Source organism: Hippocampus guttulatus, chromosome 6 (assembly GCF_054856545.1).
Source record: "Hippocampus guttulatus isolate MCC_2025c chromosome 6, RoL_Hgut_1.0, whole genome shotgun sequence".
In the NCBI taxonomy this organism is placed as follows: Eukaryota; Metazoa; Chordata; class Actinopteri; order Syngnathiformes; family Syngnathidae; genus Hippocampus; species Hippocampus guttulatus.
In genome coordinates, this window is record NC_141266.1 from 19369062 (window position 1) to 19390488 (window position 21427).

Sequence of the window (21427 nt, forward strand, 5' to 3'; positions counted from 1 at the left end):
TCCAAAACATGGAACTCACACAAATGACAATCACATTAGCAAACGTAACCTGACGTAGTACCAGCAGTAACCAAAATTTATTTGCTATTTACAAGTCCTTATAAACTTCAAATATCCCAACACGCACACACAAAAAATGGTTACAGTTGAGAAAAACAAAAAAGTGCCATATTTATGTTGCACAACTTTATTGACATGAGTTATCTGGTCAGGAACTGTCACTCCTCCCTCGCTCATCTTTCCTTTTCTTTTTCTTCTTCTTGCTGTCATGGTGTTTGTCCGGGGAGCGGGAAACCCTGCGCAGGTTCAAACGGTTAGGATTCATCAAAGACGACTCGGAATTCTCACACGATGGTAAATCGCAGGAAAACAAACGTCACCTTTTCCTTTTCTTCTTCTTGCTTTCTCTCTCACGGCTCTTCTCGCGGCTACGGCGGCGTTTGGTACGCAATCGGCGCGACTCCGAGGACAAGGATCGCCGTTCATCCAGCCGACGTCTGCCGGACGCAAATACCGGAGGCACAAAATGAAAACGTGGAGCATCAACTTTAGCGTGAAAAGAAGATAAGTAGAACCTTTGGGATGTTCTTTCTCTGGCCTCATCCTGGTCTTCTTTTTCCTTGTCCTCCTCTTCATGCTCATCCTTCCACTGTCTGGCCAGCTCCTCCGAGTGGACCTGGATGACTTCTCGGATAACCTGTGAGGCGATGCGATTGTTATAGCCTCATGAAAACAACTTCCGACTGCACCCCCTTGGGCGCTCGTACCTCCGTGTAGGACTTCTTGGTGATGTGGACGTTCTTGGCGCGGTAGGACTGCCGCCGCCTCTTGTAGTCTCGCATCTCCGCCATCAGCTCCAGATGTGTCTTTGGCTCATTCTGTTCGTCGGCTGCACACATAAGTAGTTGTTTTGGACAAGGATTCGACCTCTTACGGAATGACTCATTTCCAGAGATGGCAAAAGTACTCACAATGGACTTAAGTAGTAGAAGTACGGACATTTGGTAAAAGTAGAAGTACTGATTCGCCACAAAGTTAAAAAAACAAAAACAAAACAAAACTGAAACACACTTAAGTATAATTCTTGTTTCAATAACACAACATGGAGCTCCTCATTTCATTCCAACACAGTTCCTAGGGACCACAATGGTCTAAAGCGGTACTTTGGTGTAAGTGAAGCTCATCAACTCATTTCAATTTAGTTCCTGGGCACCAAGATGGCAGGAAACCACGCCTGTTGTCTAAATAAAGGTCCTTAACTCACATCAACATACAGTCGTTGCCTCAAGATGTCAAGATTTTTTTTTTTTTTTTATGTGGTCAGGCAAGTAACCATTCAAGTATAGACACCCGAAAAATCGACTTACATGCAATAACTAAGTATTTGTATTTCAGCTTCTGTCTCACCCTTTTTCAGCTTGGACACCAGATCTACATAAAGCTCCTCGTTGCCCGCGGCGGCGACGGCCTTCTCTTGGTTGAGGACGCCGATCACGTGGTCGTAAAGCGCCAGCCGGTCGGCCACGGTGAGGTCGCACACAGCTCGCTTGTGGTTCTGCGGCACGTCCACGGGCTGGTAGGAGTAATGACCTGATGGATCACCAGAGATCAATTACACAATCACACACACACACAGATTTTCTCATGGCACACATCTTTCATGGGCGACTAATGTGCAACAGCAAAGTGGGTGGGAATCCCTGGACTTGGTGAAGTGCTGACTCCCTGAGTGAAAATCCAATTTTTATGGCTACTCACTTTAAGGTGGGAGAATTATGGTTAAATGAGCCAGAGTTGAGTTGAGTTGAGTAGTGGCTTTAAGTGGGCTCTGTTCATTTGCAGAGTCTGCACATTTCTCTAATGAGACCACATAAGGTGGCTAAAATTGCAGCGAATAGATTATTATTATTATTTTTTTTAAAGCAGTCGCAAAAGGGACCGGAAGAGTCACTAGGTTGGCAACATTGAGTAATAAGCATCCCTTGCTTCATTGCTCGTCGGTGGTTAGAAAGGAGATGATTTTGATATAATAATGCACACACAAATGACTGTACCGGGTGACGCGGATTGAACACAAAGTGGATGACACACAGGCATAAAAAAAGGTTGTAAAATGTATATGAGCATTACTTCATCACCAGCATTTTAAGTGCTCTGCTGCCCTCGTGTGGTCACTGGTGGCAAAACAGAGGAGTCCCCTTGGTAGGGATTTAAAGGCCGGCCGAAGGTCAACGTTTGGTAGGTCCATTGATCAGATGACTGACTAGCAGTTAATTTATCAATAACTGAATGCTTTTCAATGTAAAAAAAATATTCACGAGGATACTAAAGTGAAAGTCTTCGGGTAATTGAGGCTCGCCCGAAGCTTTTTATAATTGCCTTCAAATTCCACAAGATGGTGGCAAAGCACTGCTTCGAGGTTGGACAGATCTATGGGCTCACCGAAAAAAGCTCCTTCCTTCACTCACTACAAAATCATTCCTTGTCACCAAAGATATACTTTATTCACTGAGCCAGCCTTCTAAAAGAGCCGATCTGCGCTGCTTGGTGGAATCAAGAGTGAAACAATGCTTTTAATAACCAAGAGGTCCAATTTTGAACAAAACAAGGTCAGTACCTTGCCAGAAGACGCCCTCCATCTTCATGAGCGGGGCAGCAGCTTTGGCCTGAAGGATCACCTGATTCTGAAGGCTTTTGTCTGCGGGAAGACAACGGCTCATGATAATTACGTCACAAACACCATTAATATGATCTCCTTCGGGAAGTCATCACTCACCCATTGTAAAGCTACGGATGCTGGTGTTGATGTAAGATGGGGAAGGGTCACAAATCTGTGCCTGTAAGACAGCAAATGTTCTTTTCCCGCACGGAAACACAAGTGAAAGTCGAACGACTAAAATGGCGTCACCTGCTCTTCTGAAGAATAGCCCATCTTGGTAAGATAACATGAAGCTTTGTGTCTCTCCATGCTGCGCAGAGGGACACGATGGCCGGGATCATAGGGACACAGTTCCATTGGCTCCTGGTTTAAAAAAACGAGAAATCACATCACATGAAAAAAATAACATCTAAGAAAATTATTGCTTTCTGGCTAGTTACTCCTCTTAGTTGTATCCCTATGTTTGAATTTAGCATGATAGAATCATCCCCTGACATCTGGATTTTGGCCTGTTTAGTGTTTTTTCCCTCACACCTTCCGTCCTGCTCTTTGGGGGGGGGGGGGGGTGAATGCAGTTTGGTCGATGTGGTGGTAGAGGATTCAACATCCACCGACTTGGAAAGGTCCAAAGGAGAACCATTTCCGTTGAGGTGTTTCCCTGTTTTCATTATATTTTCGATCATCCTGTTTAAATTAACATTGTACAGTTCTATGTATTTTTGGTGGGCGGATGAAGTGGTTAGGCCAGAAGATGCCTTTGATATTTGTTAACTGTTGCTTCCTTTGAGGATTTATAAATCACTTGATGTCTCTTTTGTCGATTTAGCTGATACTGTTAAATTATGTTATGGTTACCTCGTGCTGTTCGTTGTCCTGCGACCATCCCAGTGCGTCGTACATGTCTTGTATCTGCTTCTGGCAATTTTCGGTAAACTCTACTAATTCCTGTAGATGATCCATTCGCTCCCGCATGGTTGTAATTTTCAAAGACTCCGACATTTCAGTGGCTGTAGGTCCAGATATACGCAATTAAAATAATCGATGTTTCGTTCCTACTGCTTTGCTACGAACTCCATATTTCCCAGGAATGACGTCAGAATTTCTTCGTTGTGCGTTTTACAATCATACCGGATTGTTCAGCACGCCCTCTACAGGAAAGTTCCTCAATTATAGGTCAGGTGGTCAGTCTCGGCCAATCAGAATGCCACATAGTGGATAGTCGATCTTCCAACAAATTGTTATTTTTTCCGTCTTTCGAGACACCTCTTGTCTACCGATGAACATTTTCTACCTTCAAAACTGTTTGGACATTTTATCGGAGTTGTTAATCAATTGTTTCACCGTGATTCTCTGCTGACACGCCCTCGAATACGAAAGGGCACGCTAGTTTATGATTGGTGGGCACTTGCGCGCTGACAAAACCGGAAACTAGTTTAAGAGGCGATAAACTGGTCGAATAACATTCGTATACTTTCGATTGTCCGCATTTGAAATCGTCTTCGACAAGGTTAAAATGGCTTACGCGGGATACGGCGCCGCACCGGGAGGAATGGTAAGAAGGGCGAGGATTCAAATAAGCGTCGCCCAGAAAAATGCTTCGGCCCCGGGGCTTGTACGAGTCCTGTGCAACAGGGGCACGGAAGGAGAAGTGGAGCGAGATTCGATTGAAGAAAAAAACAATGCACAAATTGCAACGTTACTGCACAACTGACTTAATCGATATTTTACCCGTAATCAATCATCTAATTGGCTAGATATGAGTCGTCTACGGAAGTGTAGTATTAATGTTTTAGAAATGTAGTTTTGCACCCATTTACAATTACAAGTTTTACCACATAACAAAATGGTTAATGATTGAAAATTTACTTGCAGCAAGGCCTCAACTTAACTCTTTGATCCTCATGTTTCAGCATTACACTTGCATATCATGTAAAGTTTTTCAAATACAATTTTTTGCCACTCTGCAGCAGCAGGATCCTCTCTATGGATACTTTGTGGCTGTCGCAGGGCAGGTGAGTGTAAATTCAAATTAATCACAAGAGGATATACGTCAAAGAGATCATGTTTCCACCCCCGTGTGTGGTTTTGATAGGACGGCCAGATCTCCTCTGATGAGCTGCAACGATGCCTCACTCAGTCCGGCATCTCTGGCACTTATCAACGTAAGAAAAATTTAGAAATGGGCACCATTTTTGTCTGATACTGTATCGTAGACATGAGGTTAGCATGTTTGCATTACAGATCTTAGGTTCCGCGTTCTAATCTTCGCTCCGGCCATCCTGTGCAGAGTTTGCACGCTCATGCACATTCCCCCACAAAATCATGTTAGATTCACTAACGTCTATTTATTAGTGTGAAGGCTCGTTTGTCTACATGTGCCCTGACATTGACTGGCAACCACTCCATTGTTTGTCTATCACTCCAAGTTAGCTCCTTGCAATCCTAATGAATGATAAGCCCTCTCGAAAACGAATGGATGAATTCTTTCTTTTTTTTTTTTTTTTTTGTTTAACCCAGCCTTCAACATAGACACCTGCAGACTGATGATCAACATGCTGGACGTATCCTTACTGAAGTGAAATACTTTTTCCTGAGCTAAAAGGAACTGTGGCAGGCGTCCTTGACAGGCGCGTGTCAGCGAGATATGTCAGGTACCATGGGCTTCGCTGAGTTCAAAGACCTGTGGCAGGCGCTCAATGCCTGGAAGAACATTTTCATGTCCTTTGATCGCGACCGCAGTGGTACGGTGGAGGCTCAGGAAATGCAACAGGCCATTAAATCTCTGGGTACGTGACACATTGAGAACAATGATAGCAGCTGTGGTTTTTTGTTTATTTTTTTGTGGCTAGCAGGGGCTTGCGAATAAATGAGATCAACACTATACTTACAAAAATGTTAGCTTTTCTGCCCCAATACTTGTATGCTAAAATATGTAAATAATGTCATAAAATGAAATAAATACAAGGGAAAAATACTCGTTATGTTGGGCTTAGTCGTATATAATATTATTGACTCTGTCCCTTATTAATATTTACTGTGTGTGTAGGTTACAATCTGAGCCCCAACGCTCTGAACATGATAATGAAGCGCTACAGTGTCAACGGAAGAATCCCCTTTGATGATTTTGTGAGCTGTTGCGTTCGACTCCGCGGGTTGACCGGTGAGAACGCAAAAAAAATAAATAAAAAAAATCTGGTTCGGATTTGAATTCTTTGGATACAAAACTGGCCTTAATATTTGTGTGTGCATTTTCCAGATCATTTCCAACGCCGTGACACATCTCGAAATGGCACTGCCAACTTCCATTATGACGACGTAAGTGCACCATTTTACCGTTTGAACCTGGGCTGGATTTACATTGCAGGTTTCAAGTGACACGTTGGAAAACACCCGCTGAAAATGTCAACTACAGCAACATCATGAGAAAATGTGCTAGAACGGGGGTTTTTGAGCCTTTAAAATTGTAGGTTTCGATTTTGTAGACTTCGATGATGTAAATGTGCTCCATTAAGTGTACAGAACATCCAACGTTCAAATACTTTAGGTGTACTGGGTAGTAATTAAAGCTGAGGTATTTAAAAAAAAAAGTGGTTTAAAGTATAGTACATCAGAAGTGATAGAGCAATAAATATGATGTTAATATGTTACACTACCATCATATAGAATGTGAGAATAAATACAATGTAAATATGATACATTGAGGGTATTGAACATGAAATGTGTAAATATGCTCCTTTAAATGGGTATACAACATGGAATATAGTGTAAATATGATATATAGTGTCAACAAATCTGATTGTAATGGGGCTCTTGAACCCGCGGTGCAAATCCAGTCATTCAGGTGTCCCCCGCACAAAGAATGACGGGAACCTTTGTCTCTGTCCAGTTTATCCAGGTGTCCATGAGCATGTGAGGAAGAACCCGCGGAGGGGATGCCTTTTTATATCTCTTTTTTTTTTTAATTCTGGTGCATTTTGTTTAAACAGTGGAACCTTCAAATTCTGTAATTCTGCCAGCAACAAAAATATGGCCAAAAAGTCATCGAGCAGGCTGCAATGCGGTTCTCTATCAATACCTGCGTACACAAATTAATTTTACCAAGCAGATGCTATGCTTTTGTAAAGCCTAAATTTGTTCACCGCCTAAGTACAGAGCAGAAAATACACTTCATCAATCGACTATGATTTGGTTACACCTTGTATAACTTGACTACTTCATTACATTCCCAGAATGACCAAAAACACCAGTAGCAGTCACTTTGTGCACACATTGCACATTTTAAAACCACGTTTTAGGCAAGTCGTCATCATGACAGTACTTCCTGGTTTTATATACCGGTACATTTAAATTTATAAGACAGTTTGACTCTGGCATTGTTTAAGTCAACATATATTCTTTCCCCGCATATTTGCAATTCTGGAATTCACAGATTTTTGAGGGAAACAATTTTTCACTGAAATCACTCACTGTCTATGTGCTCCGGTCAAGGCCACACCTCATATAAAAGTAGTGCTTTAGCTCCACCTCATGGCATTAAATGGCAATTCAAAATCTTATTTTAATGGTTTTGAATTGTGGGAAATTATATAATTTCTGACAGGGATATGACGTAGAATGAAACATGTTTGACTTAAGAGGTTCCGCTGTGAAATCAATATTTGTGTAACTCACCACTATTTTTTTACTCACTATTGACATTAATGCATTACTGAGCACCATCAATGTATCTTTACATTGTTTATCAACATTTACACTCATTTAGGTATTAAATTGTAATGTAGAAAAGGCGCTATGAAACTTGTCGGTTCAAGTTGGTGCTCAGACAACAGCAGACTTCATGAACTGGAAGGGAAAAAAATAGATTGATGTCGAAACAAATACTTATAGAAGTCAGAGTGATACATGAAAAGGAATGTTGGTTTAACTGTGATGCATTGGCTAGTTGAGGGAAGCATTAGGTTACAAACACATTACATCGGGTCCACAATCTAATTTGATCCGAGTGTGTGCTAACTCAAAATCTGCACCTGTAAAGATGTTTCATGAATACGTCTCACAAAGTCCACATATAGAACAGAAAGGGCAATTAATATTTAAGCTAACGTTAGAGGTAACTACAAGACTTAACACTGGTCTTAAAGTTTTAACGATAAGTAGCGATAGAAGCCAACTTAGGAAGCTATTATTTGAAATAATTTTGAATGCTAACTACGGAAGTTAACATTGGGAGCTTCAGTTATGGGGATCATTGGAAGCTAATTTGGGAATCTATTCTAATGTCATAGGCCACATTGGAAGCGAATCTCGGACACTAATATTTGAAGCTGCAGATAATTGTAATGTTGAAGTGTTGGGATCTAATTTTGAAGCCAGCCTTGGAATCGAAACCTGGAAACTTACATAACATTGGAAGCCAACTTTGGAATATGTTGGAAGCTTTCATTCAAAGCCAATTTTGAAAGCTAACATCGGAGCTAACTTTGGTCTCCCAGAGCGCTAACTTTGGTCTCCCTGAGCGCTAACGTTAACGGTAACATTGGAAGCTAACATCAAAAGTGAACATATCACGTGAAGACGATCTTTGGCTTGTGTACCTAATGAAGTGTCTTATGAGAGTAAACACACCTGCTTGAAAGAGAAGCTGGCCACTTGGCAGTCACATGGCAAACTGAGGAGGTGCGTTTGGAAACGACCTGTTGAAATATTAAAAACGTACATCACTGTATAATTGTAAAAGTGTATTAAAGTTTAGCAATAAATGTGATTAATCCCTAGCTCTATCTTGTGTATGCATGTTTCTGCAATCGCATAAAACGACAAATAAAATGTTAACCAGGGGTTTTCCCGTGTTCAAAATTGTGTGGCAGCCGCCTCCAGCTAATTTTGGGACGTAAACATTAAACTTGTGTCTGTTTATGTTGAATTCTTTCCAAGTATAAAAAGTCACTATGTTACCTTTCAGGATTTGCATTCGCGTCAGCAAAGCAATGAAGCCGTCGTAGTCTAGTGACCCTTGGGTGTTGTACTCCAACCACAGCGTCCTTAAGCTGTCCTTATCCAACTCGAACCCTGCATTAAATGCAGAAACAGTGGACTCCATTGTTTAAATTGGTGTCTCGCAAGGGTCACAACTTGAGCTTCTCTTGTTTTAAAACTAAGCTGTGTAAGTGGCTGTTGCAAAGTTTCAAAAATTTATAGTCCTACTGGACATTAAAAAAAAAAGGTTTGAACAATTGCCTTGTGAATACTACGGTGTCCCTGAAAGTGACACACCGCAAAATAACAGATTTTTTCAAAAAAAAAATTAAAATTAAAAATGTAAACATAATTCACATACATTAAATTCTAAATTAATGTACTGAAATGATACATTTATTTACTCAACCTAAATTATTTTATTCAATTAACAGAATAACATTATTTTTACTTTCTTAAATATTTTTCAAAGGAAACAACTTATATAAATGGGTCTAAATGTACTGTTTTTGAAAAACATTTTGTACTTCAACACAAACAAGTGAAATAAATTTACGTTTAAATAAACATTTTAATATTAAGAATTGTTTTTTATATTTCACAGAAACAATGGCATTTTATAATTCAGATAAATGCATTGATATATTTTAGATTTTATTTTTCAAAAGTACAAATATAATGTAGATGTTTTTTGTATTTCAAATCAATGCATTTCTAAATGTATATCAATTTCTATTAAAATTTTTTGAGTAAATCCAGATGAATGTATTTCTAATATGCTTTACCTTTCGATTTATTTATTTACCAAAAGGCAACATGATGAAAAACTCATTCCTAACTAATGAATCATTGGTTTGTGCATATCTAAATAAAAAGCATTACCCCGCACGGTTAGGGCCTCGTTCATGTTCGCTTGAGTGAAAGAAGGTGGCTGCCTCTTCTCGTAGCTGTCCAGGTAATCCCGTCTGGCGGCTGCCACATAGTGGTCCAGCTGGAAGAACTCAGCGACATCCAGGTCACCAGATTTGTCTGCCTGAGATGCTCGGCTCAGGAAAGTCAAGACGCACACTTAGACACACATTACCACAAACGCACGACCACACACTTGAAGGATTACACACGCGCATCCAGACACACACACTTGAGAAGGATACATCTGCCAGTGTCACGAGCAAGCGCGCAGTCCTGAGGGTCAGCGCTATGTTTGGGAAGATAAGCACCACCATGAGTGTAAAAAGAAAGCAATGTGAAAGTAGAAAATCTGAACTGACATTTTCCGCGAACCGAGTGGCCTCCAGCCTGCAGCCTGGCCACCACGCCCTCGGCATTCAACATCTGTTGTGATCACACACAGAAATTGATGAGAAATACGATCAACCTTCTTTCACCGGGGGTGACCCTCAACATTGCAAATTATGTACTAAATCATGCTGAGTGATGTTTCTGACAATAATTACGCTAAGTGCACCATTAATTTTGAAGAACATTTTTATCCCAATACCTTTGTCCAAACTCCTCATTCCTTCAATTTTGGTGTTCCAAGACTTCTGTCCAAACTTAGATTTTCGCTTTTAACTTTCTGTAGGTGTCCTGTAACTTTTGCCTGATCACCACATTTGTTCTCTATCTCTCCCAATAAAACTTTAGCCACAACTGTGTGTACCAAATGTTTTGCCTGTGTGTATTTGACGTGTGTTTGTGTTTACCTCTGACCTGTTGTCCTCCTGCCAAAGAGAGAGAAGAAAACTATTAAGAATCATATCATTAACATAAATAAGAGCGATATTATTTGGAGTGTTGTGTAATCACCCCACGTCAGTTCTGTTGTATGATTTTGGTGCAATTTAAAAAAATCTATTTATGGTACTCATTATGGTGCCGCAAGAAGTTTAACAACAGGTGATTAATAATCGATGATATTGACAGAAATTAGACCATACAGTAATACCGCAATTCAATAGAATGTAAGGAATTCAAAGACTTTTTACATCAAAATGTCATGCTTTAATTCAATAAACATTAGGCGTTACGTGTCTTGGCCACAAGAGGGCAATATAACACACACGGTCCCCTCCAAAAGTATTAGAACGGCAAGGTCCATTCATTTGTTTTTGTAGTACTGTGCACTGAACCCACGTTTCAGATCAATAAAATAATTTGATCTCAAACCCACATTTCTGCCGTCTACAGCACATAAAGGAATTGACCTTGCCGTTCCAATACCTTTGGAGGAGATTGTACAAAAAAAATGTAAGTTGGTTAAAGGTTTATAACTAGAGTAATGTGGCTGACAGTGTCATGAACCCATCTTTGGCCTTTGTCTTTATGTGTTAGCATTAACTCGTAAAAGCTAGGGCACTCATAAGTCTGGGTACCACTGTATAAAATATAATGACACATATACATACGCTGACACAGGCATGTAGCGGGAAGGCGTCACAGTGCAGCTCTTGGGGCCAGGAGACTCCGTAGCGTCCCAAGCGCGATTCGCAGCTGTCGCGGGCCTTCTGGCAGAAGCTGCGGCAGGGGCGGCGGACCTGGCCGTACGAGCACCGCGGGGCGTAAGCGGCGCACAGGAAGGGGCGGATGTCGGCCGAGCAGGTGGCCTGCGCGATAGAGTGGAAGAAGGACATCTTGGCGGCGGCGTCGCGCTGGCTGGCGTGGCCCAGCTGGTTGGGAGTCAGGGTCTGGTTGTAGGATAGACCTTGACACATGGGGATGGTGAGGGGCTCGCAGATGCCGCCGCCCTCACCCACGCCGAACTGCAAAGAACGTACAAAATATATCATTCCTGTCTTGTGCTGGGTATGTTACTGTTCCTTTTAAGCTTGTCTTCTAAATTTGACACACAGAGAATGTATTTAGAAACAAAATCCTTGTTTAGACGCTTCAGAAGAAAGAAAAAGCCCAACTTCTGTTTCTTACGTGCTGGCATGACGCAGTGGTGAAAGCATCGCATTTGAGCGAATCGGGCCAAACGTAGCCAAATTCTCTGAGCAGTGGCTCGCAGCTGGAGCGGACCAGCTCGCACAAGGTCCTGCAAGGCAACCGGGCTTTTCCCGACTTGCATTCCGGGGTCAGGACGGAGCACAGGAAGGTCTTGAGGTGGGGTGAGCATCCCGTATTGACCAAGCTGTAGTAAGCGTTGACCTGCACGCTGACGTCCTCCTGTGTCTTGTGACCCAGAATATTGGGCATGACGGTCTCTGTGTACGGGAGATCTTTGCACAGAGGCTCCCTGATGCTCTCGCACGTTCCTGTCGTCGTCGTCTCAGGATTGGTGTCGGGTTCCTGCATGGAGGTATTCATATGCCCATTTTATTGGGAACAGGTTGTCTATGCCTGCCGTTGTTCTATGCTCTGTTTGTATGTGTTGTTGCTCCAAGTTTATTAATACAGCAGGTTTGTAGGTATATAATTAACGGAAAACCTATGCTAATTCCCGTTAGCCCGGTTATGGTGTTTCTAATTAAATATTAGCATTACGCTAGCAGACTTTAGCTTAGATGACAAAAAAAAAAAAACATGGCCTAGTGAAACGAACATTTTTGGTGTTTAAATATACAATGTTCAATTCTGTTTTTGTTATGTCAACTGACAGTGACTAATAAACAGCTCATTCGTCAGTACAGTGAAAACTCGTTTACTGCAGGGATGCGGTCAGGATCCACCCATGGCAGGTGAAATATTTGCAATATCGAGAGACCATAAAAAATACACTCTTCAATTTAGTTATCATAGTCGCAATATAGAGGCGAAGCATGCTCATACAATGAAGTCGTGCAACTTTAAACTTCGACTTGTTGAGTGGATGAAAGGCAGTTCAGCTGCGACCCAACTACTCCGTTTCTCCTTACCTGCTCACAGGAATACGTCGAAAATTTTTCACAATTCAGACTTTCCGGCCAGCTGAAGCCAAACGTGTTCATCAGGGACTCGCATCCGGCGCGGGCCTGCTCGCACTGAGTTCTGCACGGAGGCCAAGGATTTCCCGCCCTGCACTCGGGAACGTAGACGGAGCACAGGAAGGGCTTGAGCTGTGGCGAGCACTGGACCTTGACCAGAGGGAAGAACTGGTGCGCCTCCAGGCCTGCTTCATCCTGCGTGGCATGGCCCAAAGTGTTGGGCATGATCGTCTGGCTGTACCGGAGGTCTTTGCACAAAGGAACTGTGATGGTCTGACATGCTCTGGCTGGATCGGCAGGAGAGGACGATGGTTGTTGTTGAGTCTGAAAGCGTACAAACATCGTTTGGATTGTTGACCACTTTTCAATTGAGACAATAGCACTCTTGGTGAAATTTAGGGGGGAAAAAAACCTAGTGTCACAAATCGAGGTCAGAGAGGATGGACTTCTCTATATAACAGGACACAGAATCAGTCTCAAGGATCCGTGCGCTAAATTGAACAGGAAGTTGGGAATTTTGGTTTGAAGCAGCCAAATCAGCTGCTTCACACCAAAATTCAGGTGCACCCTCCCGTAAAGTAAAAACAAAAAAACTAATATATATATATATATATACATATACATTTTTTTTTTTTTACCTGTCACCAGCTTTATTCATGGCGTGAAATTGGATGAAGACATCGATCACAACGGGTCACATGAAAAACTCTGGGTGAAATTCAGAGTTTGTACTTTTGACAAACGCCTAAGAGGGAATTCACCAGTTGGAGTTGCAAATAATTTTGTAATTCTGACTCGCCACCCCAAAAAAAAGTTACATCGTGGTCCTGGGAAAAGTTACAAAAAGTGAGTTAGCCATACCAGTTTCACCACACAAAATAAAATTGGGTGGACATAACATGACACACAAGTCAAATCTTCTCGGTGGATTATTTGATGAAATCTTCAATTAAATGCAGAATCGTTAAAGCACCATGGCTTGAAATTACTCGAGTCATTTACTGCACAGTAGTGATCTGTGCACGTGGCCCATGTAACACATCTTAAAGCAATGAAGTGTGACAACTGTAACTAAATAATATTGGTGACTAACCTGCACACAGTTGGATTCAGGCAAAGCATCACACTGCAGCTTGCTGGGCCAGGCCAGCCGTTTGGCTTTGAGGGTGGCATCGCACTCGCTCTTCACCTTGTGGCACAAGGCCCTGCACGGCTTGGCGCGGGCGTCGTCTTGCGAGCATTCTGGGAAGGCCACGCGGCACAGGAGAACGGCGGCGTTTGGTGAGCAGCCCGACTCCACAATCTGACTCAATTGCTGTACGCTAAAGCCCTGCACGCCGGCCGGGTACCGGCTGGTGCCGTAGCCCACGTTTCGGCAGAACGAGGCAGTCAGCGGCCGGCAGCTGAGATGATCGTCCTTGGCGCCGAACGTCCTGCATAGAGAGGGTAGAACCAACGTCACTAGGAACAAACGCAACATGGTTGTCGTCTCTGATGGCCAGCTCGAGAAATACAAAGTCAACTCAAATGTTGTTCAACACCAGAACACAACTACTCTTGTTGGTGGACTTCAACCTGCTTGCAACATCGACTTAGCATCGCGCGCCTGTGTTTGTATTGGGGGGCTAAAGGTGGTAGTGGTTGGGGGGAGGTAGGGGTTTTCACCAATGAACGCAAAACAAACCATGACAGATTCACAACCCCAAACTTGTTTTTTTTTTTTTTTTTTGTTGGTTGGACAACAGCAGCCATGCTTAAGCTAGACACGACAGGAAGTTAGTCTAGTTTTACCATGCAAATCAAATCTGTTGGTCTATTCTGTTTTAGGTCAATAATGAAGCTTTGTAATGAATCACAAGTTTTCAGTCTGTGTGATTTATTTACATCCATTGCAAGATTAAAAAAAAAAAAAAAGTCCACAGCCCACAGTATTACGTTGTTTAAAAACCTCCAAAAAGTGAGGCTATATTAGATTGAAGTCCTCATCCTGTACAGTCCTTTGAAGACTTTTATTCCGGAGTCTTCTGAGCCACGAGCACAAAATTCCTCGGAGAAAATTTTGGGTCGAAAAGAGGAACCAACTGACTGTGCAACCCTGCGGAGACAGAACCATTAGTCGGAACTTGATTGTCGACAGACCCGTTTAGGCGGCTGCGGCTCACCGTTCTCCTGCAGGTAGATGATGCGGTCCAACAGCACCAGCGTCTCCACCACGGGGGCCAGCAACAGCGCCAGGCTGAAGAAAGCCACCACCCGGCGCTGCTGTGCTAGCATTGCGTCCAAGCGACCCTTGTCCAAAAGCAGGGAAGGGGGCAGGCCCACCCGGGCCAGACCTAAGTGGGCATACCTGACACGCAACATGGTGGAAAAACATCAGGGGATTTTGATGGGGGTTTTTTTCCCCAATCACTATTGTAATTATATTTAAGAGCTTTATTTCAATCAAATTAACATTGGTGTTAATTTAAAAGATTGTGCTGTATCATTCATTCAATTTTTTATTAAATTCAGGGTGGCACAGTGTCCACTGGTTAGCACGTCCGCCTCATAGTGAAGAGGTGCACGGTTCGATTCTAGGCCCCGGCCTTCCTGTGGGGAGTTTGCGTATTCTCCTCGTGCCTGCGTGGGTTTTCTCCCGGTACTCCAGTTTCCTCCCACATTCCAAAAACATGCACGGTAGAGTAACAGAACACTCTAAATTGTCCCTAGGTGTGAGTGTGAGTATGAATGGTTGTTTGTCTATGTGTGCCCTGTGAATGGCTGGCAACCAGTACTGCCCGAAGACAGCTGGGCTAGGTTCCATCTGGATGGATAATTAAATTACAAATTCTTCATGTGTCATATTGATGGGATAGGCGCCAGCATGTCCGCGACCCTCATGAGGATAAATGGTTCAGATGGATGTTGGGAGTGTACCAAATGTTTGTACAGTGATCCCTCGCTACTTTGCGGTTCGTTTATCGTGGGTTCAGTGCATTGCGGATTTTTTCAAACATATTAAAAAATAATAATTTATATATATTTTTTTACATATACATGGAGTTTAGTAGTGTGCTCTATGCGACTCGCTGTTGTTTTGCAGCTTCTCGCGGACCGTTTGCGGACTTTAACAAGAATATTTATATATTTTTTTTACCCGTTTATGTTAATTGGACGCTACTTCGCGGATTTTCGTTTATCGCGGGTGGTTTTGGTCCCCATTAACTCATTCAGTACCAGCCGATTCTGGACCAAGTCTGAAATGACGTTTAAAAACGTCTTTGGGAGTGATTGAGTTAACCGCGATAAACGAGGGATTACTGTAGATACTTGGTCGACTCACTCATTGAAGGTCAGCAAGTGGGCTTTCTTCAGCGTCTGTATTCCCGCCCTGCGCAGATCGGGCCTGCTGTCCGTGATGAGGACTTCCAGTGCGGCGCGGTAGCAATGCGTCCTCAGCAGCGCGCTTTCCTCGCGCAGCCTCACCACGTAGTCCTCCATGGCGTGACAGGCCCCTTCCCGCGCCTTGTAGGACAGCTGGTGTCCCGGCAGCCCTCGCACGTGCACGCTCATCGGGTAGCCAAAATCCCGGACACGGGGTTCGGGGTCTAACTGTGACGTATCGGGGGGTCTGAGCACGCCTGGAGGGGCGGGCTGTTCTTTGGTGGTGAGCTTCATGTAGCAGCACGACACAGACGTGATGGCGCGTATGTGAGGACATTGGACGAAATGGCGGAGGAGAGTGGGGCTGAGGTCCCCACACGCATGCAGACTAGTGAGGACCATGTCTCGCTGGACGTCTCCCTCGAGGACTGCTGAATCTGCAGTGTGCTCAGGGGACCGGAGTCTCTTTTTACAAGGAGCAAACGGATCTTTGCCATCAGCGGGGTCTATGCCCAGCTGCTGCATGAAGACCTCCCAGGATGCCTTTGGGTCCACCCAACCTGCCACATGGCGAGGACACGCCTGTGATGATGACGGCTCAGAGGCAAACTTCTAATTAGAACAAAGAAGGACAGAGCATTTGAGATGCCAGGTTACTTGATGAGAAGTCTAAATGCTAATTCGTAGCAAATTGAATGCTAAGATTTGACAATTTATTTCATTTTTGATTTAAATTACCTTTTTTTTCCGCCTCTCTTTGTCCAAAGCACACAGCACCTGTCCATCAAACTTAGTTGCCATGGCAACAAGGGCAGGGTCGGCCTCAATGGCCGTCACTGACAAGCCAAGCCCAAACGACAGAAAGCGAGTCAGGTGACCCTGTTGCCGGAGAGAGGAAGAATGTTGACTTAACGGCAGGATTTTCATTATTTTATAGTTTACATACAGTATTCATTTTATGATGTCACATTACCTGTCCAGAACCAACATCCACCACTCGGTTGCACTCAGTCTGTTCACAAAGTTTCTTAACCAACTGAAATGCAATCAAATAATTTGAATGAAGCACTTTTTAATCACGATTGACATCCTGCTTACAATCAATGACAGTTCTTGAGTACCGTGCCCAGCTTGCGGATCTCGTGTTGCTTCTTGGGCTTGACGTGCTTGCGGAAGGCGTGTGCCAGCAGCGAACTCTGGTTCTGGTTCTCCTGAAACTCTTCGGGTTTGGCCTGAGCGTCCGGGCGGGTTTGTGACCGCCGGGAACTTCTGGGAAAGGCAAGGGAATGAGCGGTTGCCCGGAAAGCCAAGAGGGACAGAGGCCACACACTCGAATACCTGAAGAAGACGTGGATCGAACCAGATGACAAGAATAAAAACTGTTTTGTTGTGTTTATGCAAACTACATTATGCATTCAAAGAATATACAAAACCTGATTTGATTTGTGGCGAGTCGCTTTTACCGAAAAACTGTCTTCACAAGGGTCGTAAAGGTCAAGAAATCTAGCTCCAAGCCTGGCCTATATGCCAACAGGAGCCATAAACGGCAGGTGCATTACACTGAACCCGACCCCGAAAACTGATTGAGTTCAAGTGGTGTGATAAGTGTGTCATTATAGCAATAGAAATAGTAGTAATACTGAGATAAGTTGCTAAGAAGGGCTGTTATTTGCTCACACCTTGTGCGTTACAGTCATTGTTTGTCTTTGAGAAATTCTCAGCCAAGACAGTGAGATTAGAGTCTACTAAAGCGTCTTTTTGTATGACGCATACAGTATGGTGTGTACCTCCTGTGTCCATGTCCCGCATCTATCAGCAGCTCTGCTAGTTGATAATAGGACAAATGCTGCAGAACAGACTGCCAGCTGACAGGCAATTTGTGCCACAAATCTTCAGTGAAGAACTCCTTTAATAAACACAATATGAAGAAGCCGGTGAGAGGAGATAAAGGAGAGCTTTGAAGAGTTATATTATATCAGACAAATGTTACTCACAATGATATATGACTCGGACAAATATGTATACTGTGATAAAAATGAAGTGATTCTTTTGGCGAGCTCTTTCTGTTCCTGTGCGGAAAGACTTAGATTTGAACTGTCCCACATTTTGTCGTGATGTTGTCGCTTCACTCGAACATGCAAATCCGAAGCTCGCGAAAAGCTAACCACACACACGAGCCATTCTTGGATTAAACGCGAGTTAAAATCTCGAGTGCGTGAACCGACGCGTCTCGTAAAGTATTCGTAAACATCTTTGAATGATATAACGTTGTTTATCCAGTCACGATGACGACAATCACGCGGAGTTGATGTGTTTTTAGCCGCTAGCTGCCAAGTTAACTTTCCAAATGAACACTGGCGCGTTCAATGGCCTCCGGTAAATTTGAGAGGTTTTACCCTTTAAAGCATAGGTGTCAAACTCAGGTCCTGGAGGGCCGCTGCCCTGCATGTTTTCCAAGTTTCTCTGTTGCAACACACCTGATTCATATGAACAGGTTCAATGTCAGGCTTGCGCAGAGCTTGCTGATGATCTGATCATTTGAATCAGGTGTGTTGCAACAGGGAGATGTCGTTCTTGATCAATTGTTTTCCCTGAAGGCAGCATAACCCGGTAGTTGATATTTGTTCAAAACGCCGGTTTCCACAATATGCTACGGGTCTGTTTTTTCTTCTTTTCTTAATAAACAGTCGAAGTTGATATTTCATTAATGTCAAAAACATGTTATAGGCTGTCGTCAGATATTATGTATGTGCTACGTGTGACGATTGATATTTCGTAAATGAGAGTAGTAGCATGCCTGTTAGCATTAGCTAGCATCGCCATGCTTACGTTGACGTCAAAATCGCAGTGTTGACAATTGCAACAATACTTACAAGGGATAATCATTTGACGATTTTCAAACTTTAAATTGGAAAAGTTGTAAAAGGAAATGTAAAACAGTTAGGGGTCTCAAGAATGAAATTTTTACAGCATCGTATTTCTTACCTTGGTGAAATTGACTCATTTTAGGGGCACGCAGTGAGTCTGCCCTCACTTGCCTTATAAACTACTGGGCCAGTTATGACACCCCCACAAATGGTTCATAATCTCCTATAAATGCCACAAGGTGGTGGCAAAGCACTACTTTTGTCAAAATGGAAGCTCCTCAAATCACGTTACTCCATCAGATGACAGAAAAGCACTAGTTTTGTATAAATGAAGCAGTACAACTCTTCAGCATAGTTTTCTTGGTGGCAATGCACTATTTTGTCTAAATGAAGCTCCTCAATTGACTCCAATGTAGTTCCTTAAACAAATTTATGAATGTTGAAAAGCTAATATTACTATGGGAGGATTGGGTGTATGATACCTTAAATAAATGTTTTACACTTCTTTTTGTCACAGCTCATATCCTCTAAAATATTTTCAGCTCGAGTGTACGTGAGCTGACCAAATAGCTGTCAAGATGTCAGACATCATGCTCAAAGTGTGCCTGTCTGGAGACTCTTCCTCATCCCGAGCAAAGACGAAAAAAAGGAAGCATCAAAACAAGACGGAACAACACAATGTGGCGCTTAAATTCAAGAAACGGAAAAGGAAGAAAAGGAAGCATCAAAACAAGACGGAACAACACAATGTGGCGCTTAAATTCAAGAAACGGAAAAGGAAGAAGTTCACAAAGACATCAGAACAAAGCATCATGTCCACACAACGTCCATCCTGTCATCCCACCACATCAAACCAGGTTCTACCTCATGCAGGCAGCTCCAACGAGCCTTCGTCACACCAGCAGCAGCCTTCGACCGCCATGAACGCCCACACCAAAGCACCAAAAAAAAAATTGAAACCAATTTCGGTCGGCAAGTGCCAATCATCCGGCATACCCCGCAAGTACCTTGCCATTGACTGTGAGATGGTGGGCACAGGTCCCAAAGGAGGCGTTAGCCAGCTAGGACGTTGCAGCATTGTGTCCTACGAGTGCGACGTGGTGTATGACGAGTTCGTTAACCCCTCGGTTCCTGTCACCGACTACCGCACGCGATGGAGTGGCATTCGCGCCAAGGACCTCATGAAAGCCACGCCCTACAAGCAGGCCAGAAAGGAGGTGACCAATACGTAATTTCCTCAATGATTGAATGTTAGTGTCCTAATACTTTTGACCAACCTCCACATTTTGTTCACTTTTAACATCCTGTTGGTGTCCCAAATGTTTTGTGCAAAATAATAATAATACATTTTATTTATAAGCGCCTATCAAGACACCCAAGGACACTTTACAATAACAAAAAACAGAAAACAATCCTTTGTCTTCCCTCTTTAGTTATACTTTTATCCCAACTCCAGATTTTCTTTCACTTTTAACTTCCTCTTGCCATTTCAGTTGTTCTGCGTCGAACGTATTACCCAAAGGAAAAAGAAACACCATTGTTTGTAATTGACCAGATTTTGCACACCTCAGAGCCCTACGGGGTTTATATTCAATTGACATTTCCTTCATGTATACAATATGCACCCTTATAATAGCCATGCATACTATCATGTCATGTTTTTAGTGTTTTAACACGTTCCTCGATCCCACTCGACAGATCCTGAAACTTCTGGCGGGCAAGGTAGTGATTGGCCACGCTGTCCACAACGACTTCCAAGTCCTGCAATACTCACACCCGGCCGCCTTGACGCGGGACACGTCGCGCATCCCGCTGCTCAACCGGCGGGCTGGCTTTGAGGAGAAGGCGTGCGCTTCACTCAAGAGGCTCACCAAGGCCATTTTCAATCGCGACATCCAGGTCAGAATCTCACTAAATCAATCACTTCCAAAAAAAACAACAAAAACAAACGAATGACTCATCCCGGCGACCGATCCTTGCACCTTCAGACGGGGTATGGCGGCCACTCGTCGGTAGAAGACGCACGGGCCACCATGGAGCTCTACAAACTGGTGGAGGACGAGTGGGAGAAGAAGTTGGCATTGGGAAAGCAGTAGTAGCAGCCGATTGGCTCATTCTACAGGCTCCACCAACTCACTTGCTACTTTAACTTCCGCATTAGGAAAGTAAAGTAGATTAAGAGCTTGTCTGCTGCATTCACCGGAATACTTGATTTCAATATAATATGGATTCCTGCTGGGTGAACTTATTGAGAGCATGAATAATTGCCACATGCGGTGCCCAGCCATGGGAGCTAATTCACTTTTTATTAGCCTCATGCAGGAATTTGTTCATGTTGCACATTGTTGTCCAAGTAGCTTATTCACAGCGAGGAGCCATCCGGACAAAACGTTGTCATGACGCCAGTTGACTTTTTCAACTACAGACATTCAATGTCTGTAGGCAAGACCATTAAATGTCATAATTTCAATGTTATCACATTGAGGGCCACTCGGTCTGATTAAAAATCACTTTTCACTTCCTGCAGTTGTCCCGATATTTTTGTTCTAACTGAACAATTTCTCTTTTCACTACGTAGATGTCCCAACGCCGCAGTTTTCCCAATTACTAACATCCTTATGTGTCCCACTGACTTTTTCAGTTCACCATAGTAGTAC

At 43.2% G+C, this 21427-nt stretch overlaps 5 protein-coding genes across 7 annotated transcripts; 2 read left to right on the forward strand and 3 right to left on the reverse strand.

Annotated features, from left to right (window-relative positions):
* Positions 1-55: 55 nt before the first annotated feature.
* On the reverse strand, positions 56-3812 carry snrnp48 (small nuclear ribonucleoprotein 48 (U11/U12)). 2 transcript variants are annotated; one of them, XM_086113518.1, is made up of 9 exons: positions 3515-3812; positions 2909-3022; positions 2777-2837; positions 2618-2698; positions 1408-1590; positions 768-889; positions 576-697; positions 381-497; positions 56-296 (listed from the first exon to the last, which is right to left on the reverse strand). In XM_086113518.1, the coding sequence occupies exons 1-9, from the start codon at positions 3656-3658 to the stop codon at positions 209-211; spliced, it is 1032 nt and encodes a 343-aa protein (XP_085969644.1). In that variant the 5' UTR covers positions 3659-3812; the 3' UTR covers positions 56-208. The 2 variants fall into 2 exon arrangements, with proteins under 2 accessions (XP_085969644.1, XP_085969643.1); XM_086113517.1 differs by having other exon boundaries at positions 381-697.
* A 101-nt stretch (positions 3813-3913) lies between these two features.
* On the forward strand, positions 3914-8433 carry LOC147203953 (sorcin-like). The gene is made up of 8 exons (XM_086113521.1): positions 3914-4211; positions 4627-4671; positions 4752-4821; positions 5177-5220; positions 5298-5445; positions 5706-5819; positions 5916-5974; positions 6546-8433. Exons 1-8 carry the CDS (start codon positions 4173-4175, stop codon positions 6570-6572), a joined length of 546 nt encoding a protein of 181 aa, XP_085969647.1. The 5' UTR covers positions 3914-4172; the 3' UTR covers positions 6573-8433.
* On the reverse strand, positions 7200-14117 carry LOC147203954 (uncharacterized). The gene is made up of 11 exons (XM_086113514.1): positions 13634-14117; positions 12493-12864; positions 11561-11926; positions 11044-11397; positions 10342-10359; positions 9907-9970; positions 9790-9833; positions 9518-9668; positions 8615-8728; positions 8285-8352; positions 7200-7501 (listed from the first exon to the last, which is right to left on the reverse strand). The coding sequence occupies exons 1-11, from the start codon at positions 14018-14020 to the stop codon at positions 7478-7480; spliced, it is 1962 nt and encodes a 653-aa protein (XP_085969640.1). The 5' UTR covers positions 14021-14117; the 3' UTR covers positions 7200-7477.
* Positions 14118-14390: 273 nt separating this feature from the next.
* On the reverse strand, positions 14391-18154 carry mettl25b (methyltransferase like 25B). 2 transcript variants are annotated; one of them, XM_086113516.1, is made up of 8 exons: positions 17898-18154; positions 17691-17809; positions 17025-17172; positions 16877-16939; positions 16642-16782; positions 15863-16515; positions 14703-14887; positions 14391-14635 (listed from the first exon to the last, which is right to left on the reverse strand). In XM_086113516.1, the coding sequence occupies exons 1-8, from the start codon at positions 18006-18008 to the stop codon at positions 14550-14552; spliced, it is 1506 nt and encodes a 501-aa protein (XP_085969642.1). In that variant the 5' UTR covers positions 18009-18154; the 3' UTR covers positions 14391-14549. The 2 variants fall into 2 exon arrangements, with proteins under 2 accessions (XP_085969642.1, XP_085969641.1); XM_086113515.1 differs by having other exon boundaries at positions 17025-17241.
* Positions 18155-18515: 361 nt separating this feature from the next.
* Positions 18516-21292, forward strand: isg20l2 (interferon stimulated exonuclease gene 20-like 2). Its single transcript, XM_086113520.1, has 4 exons — positions 18516-18559; positions 19313-19987; positions 20469-20669; positions 20759-21292. The coding sequence occupies exons 2-4, from the start codon at positions 19349-19351 to the stop codon at positions 20864-20866; spliced, it is 948 nt and encodes a 315-aa protein (XP_085969646.1). The 5' UTR covers positions 18516-18559; positions 19313-19348; the 3' UTR covers positions 20867-21292.
* The last annotated feature ends 135 nt before the right edge of the window (positions 21293-21427 follow it).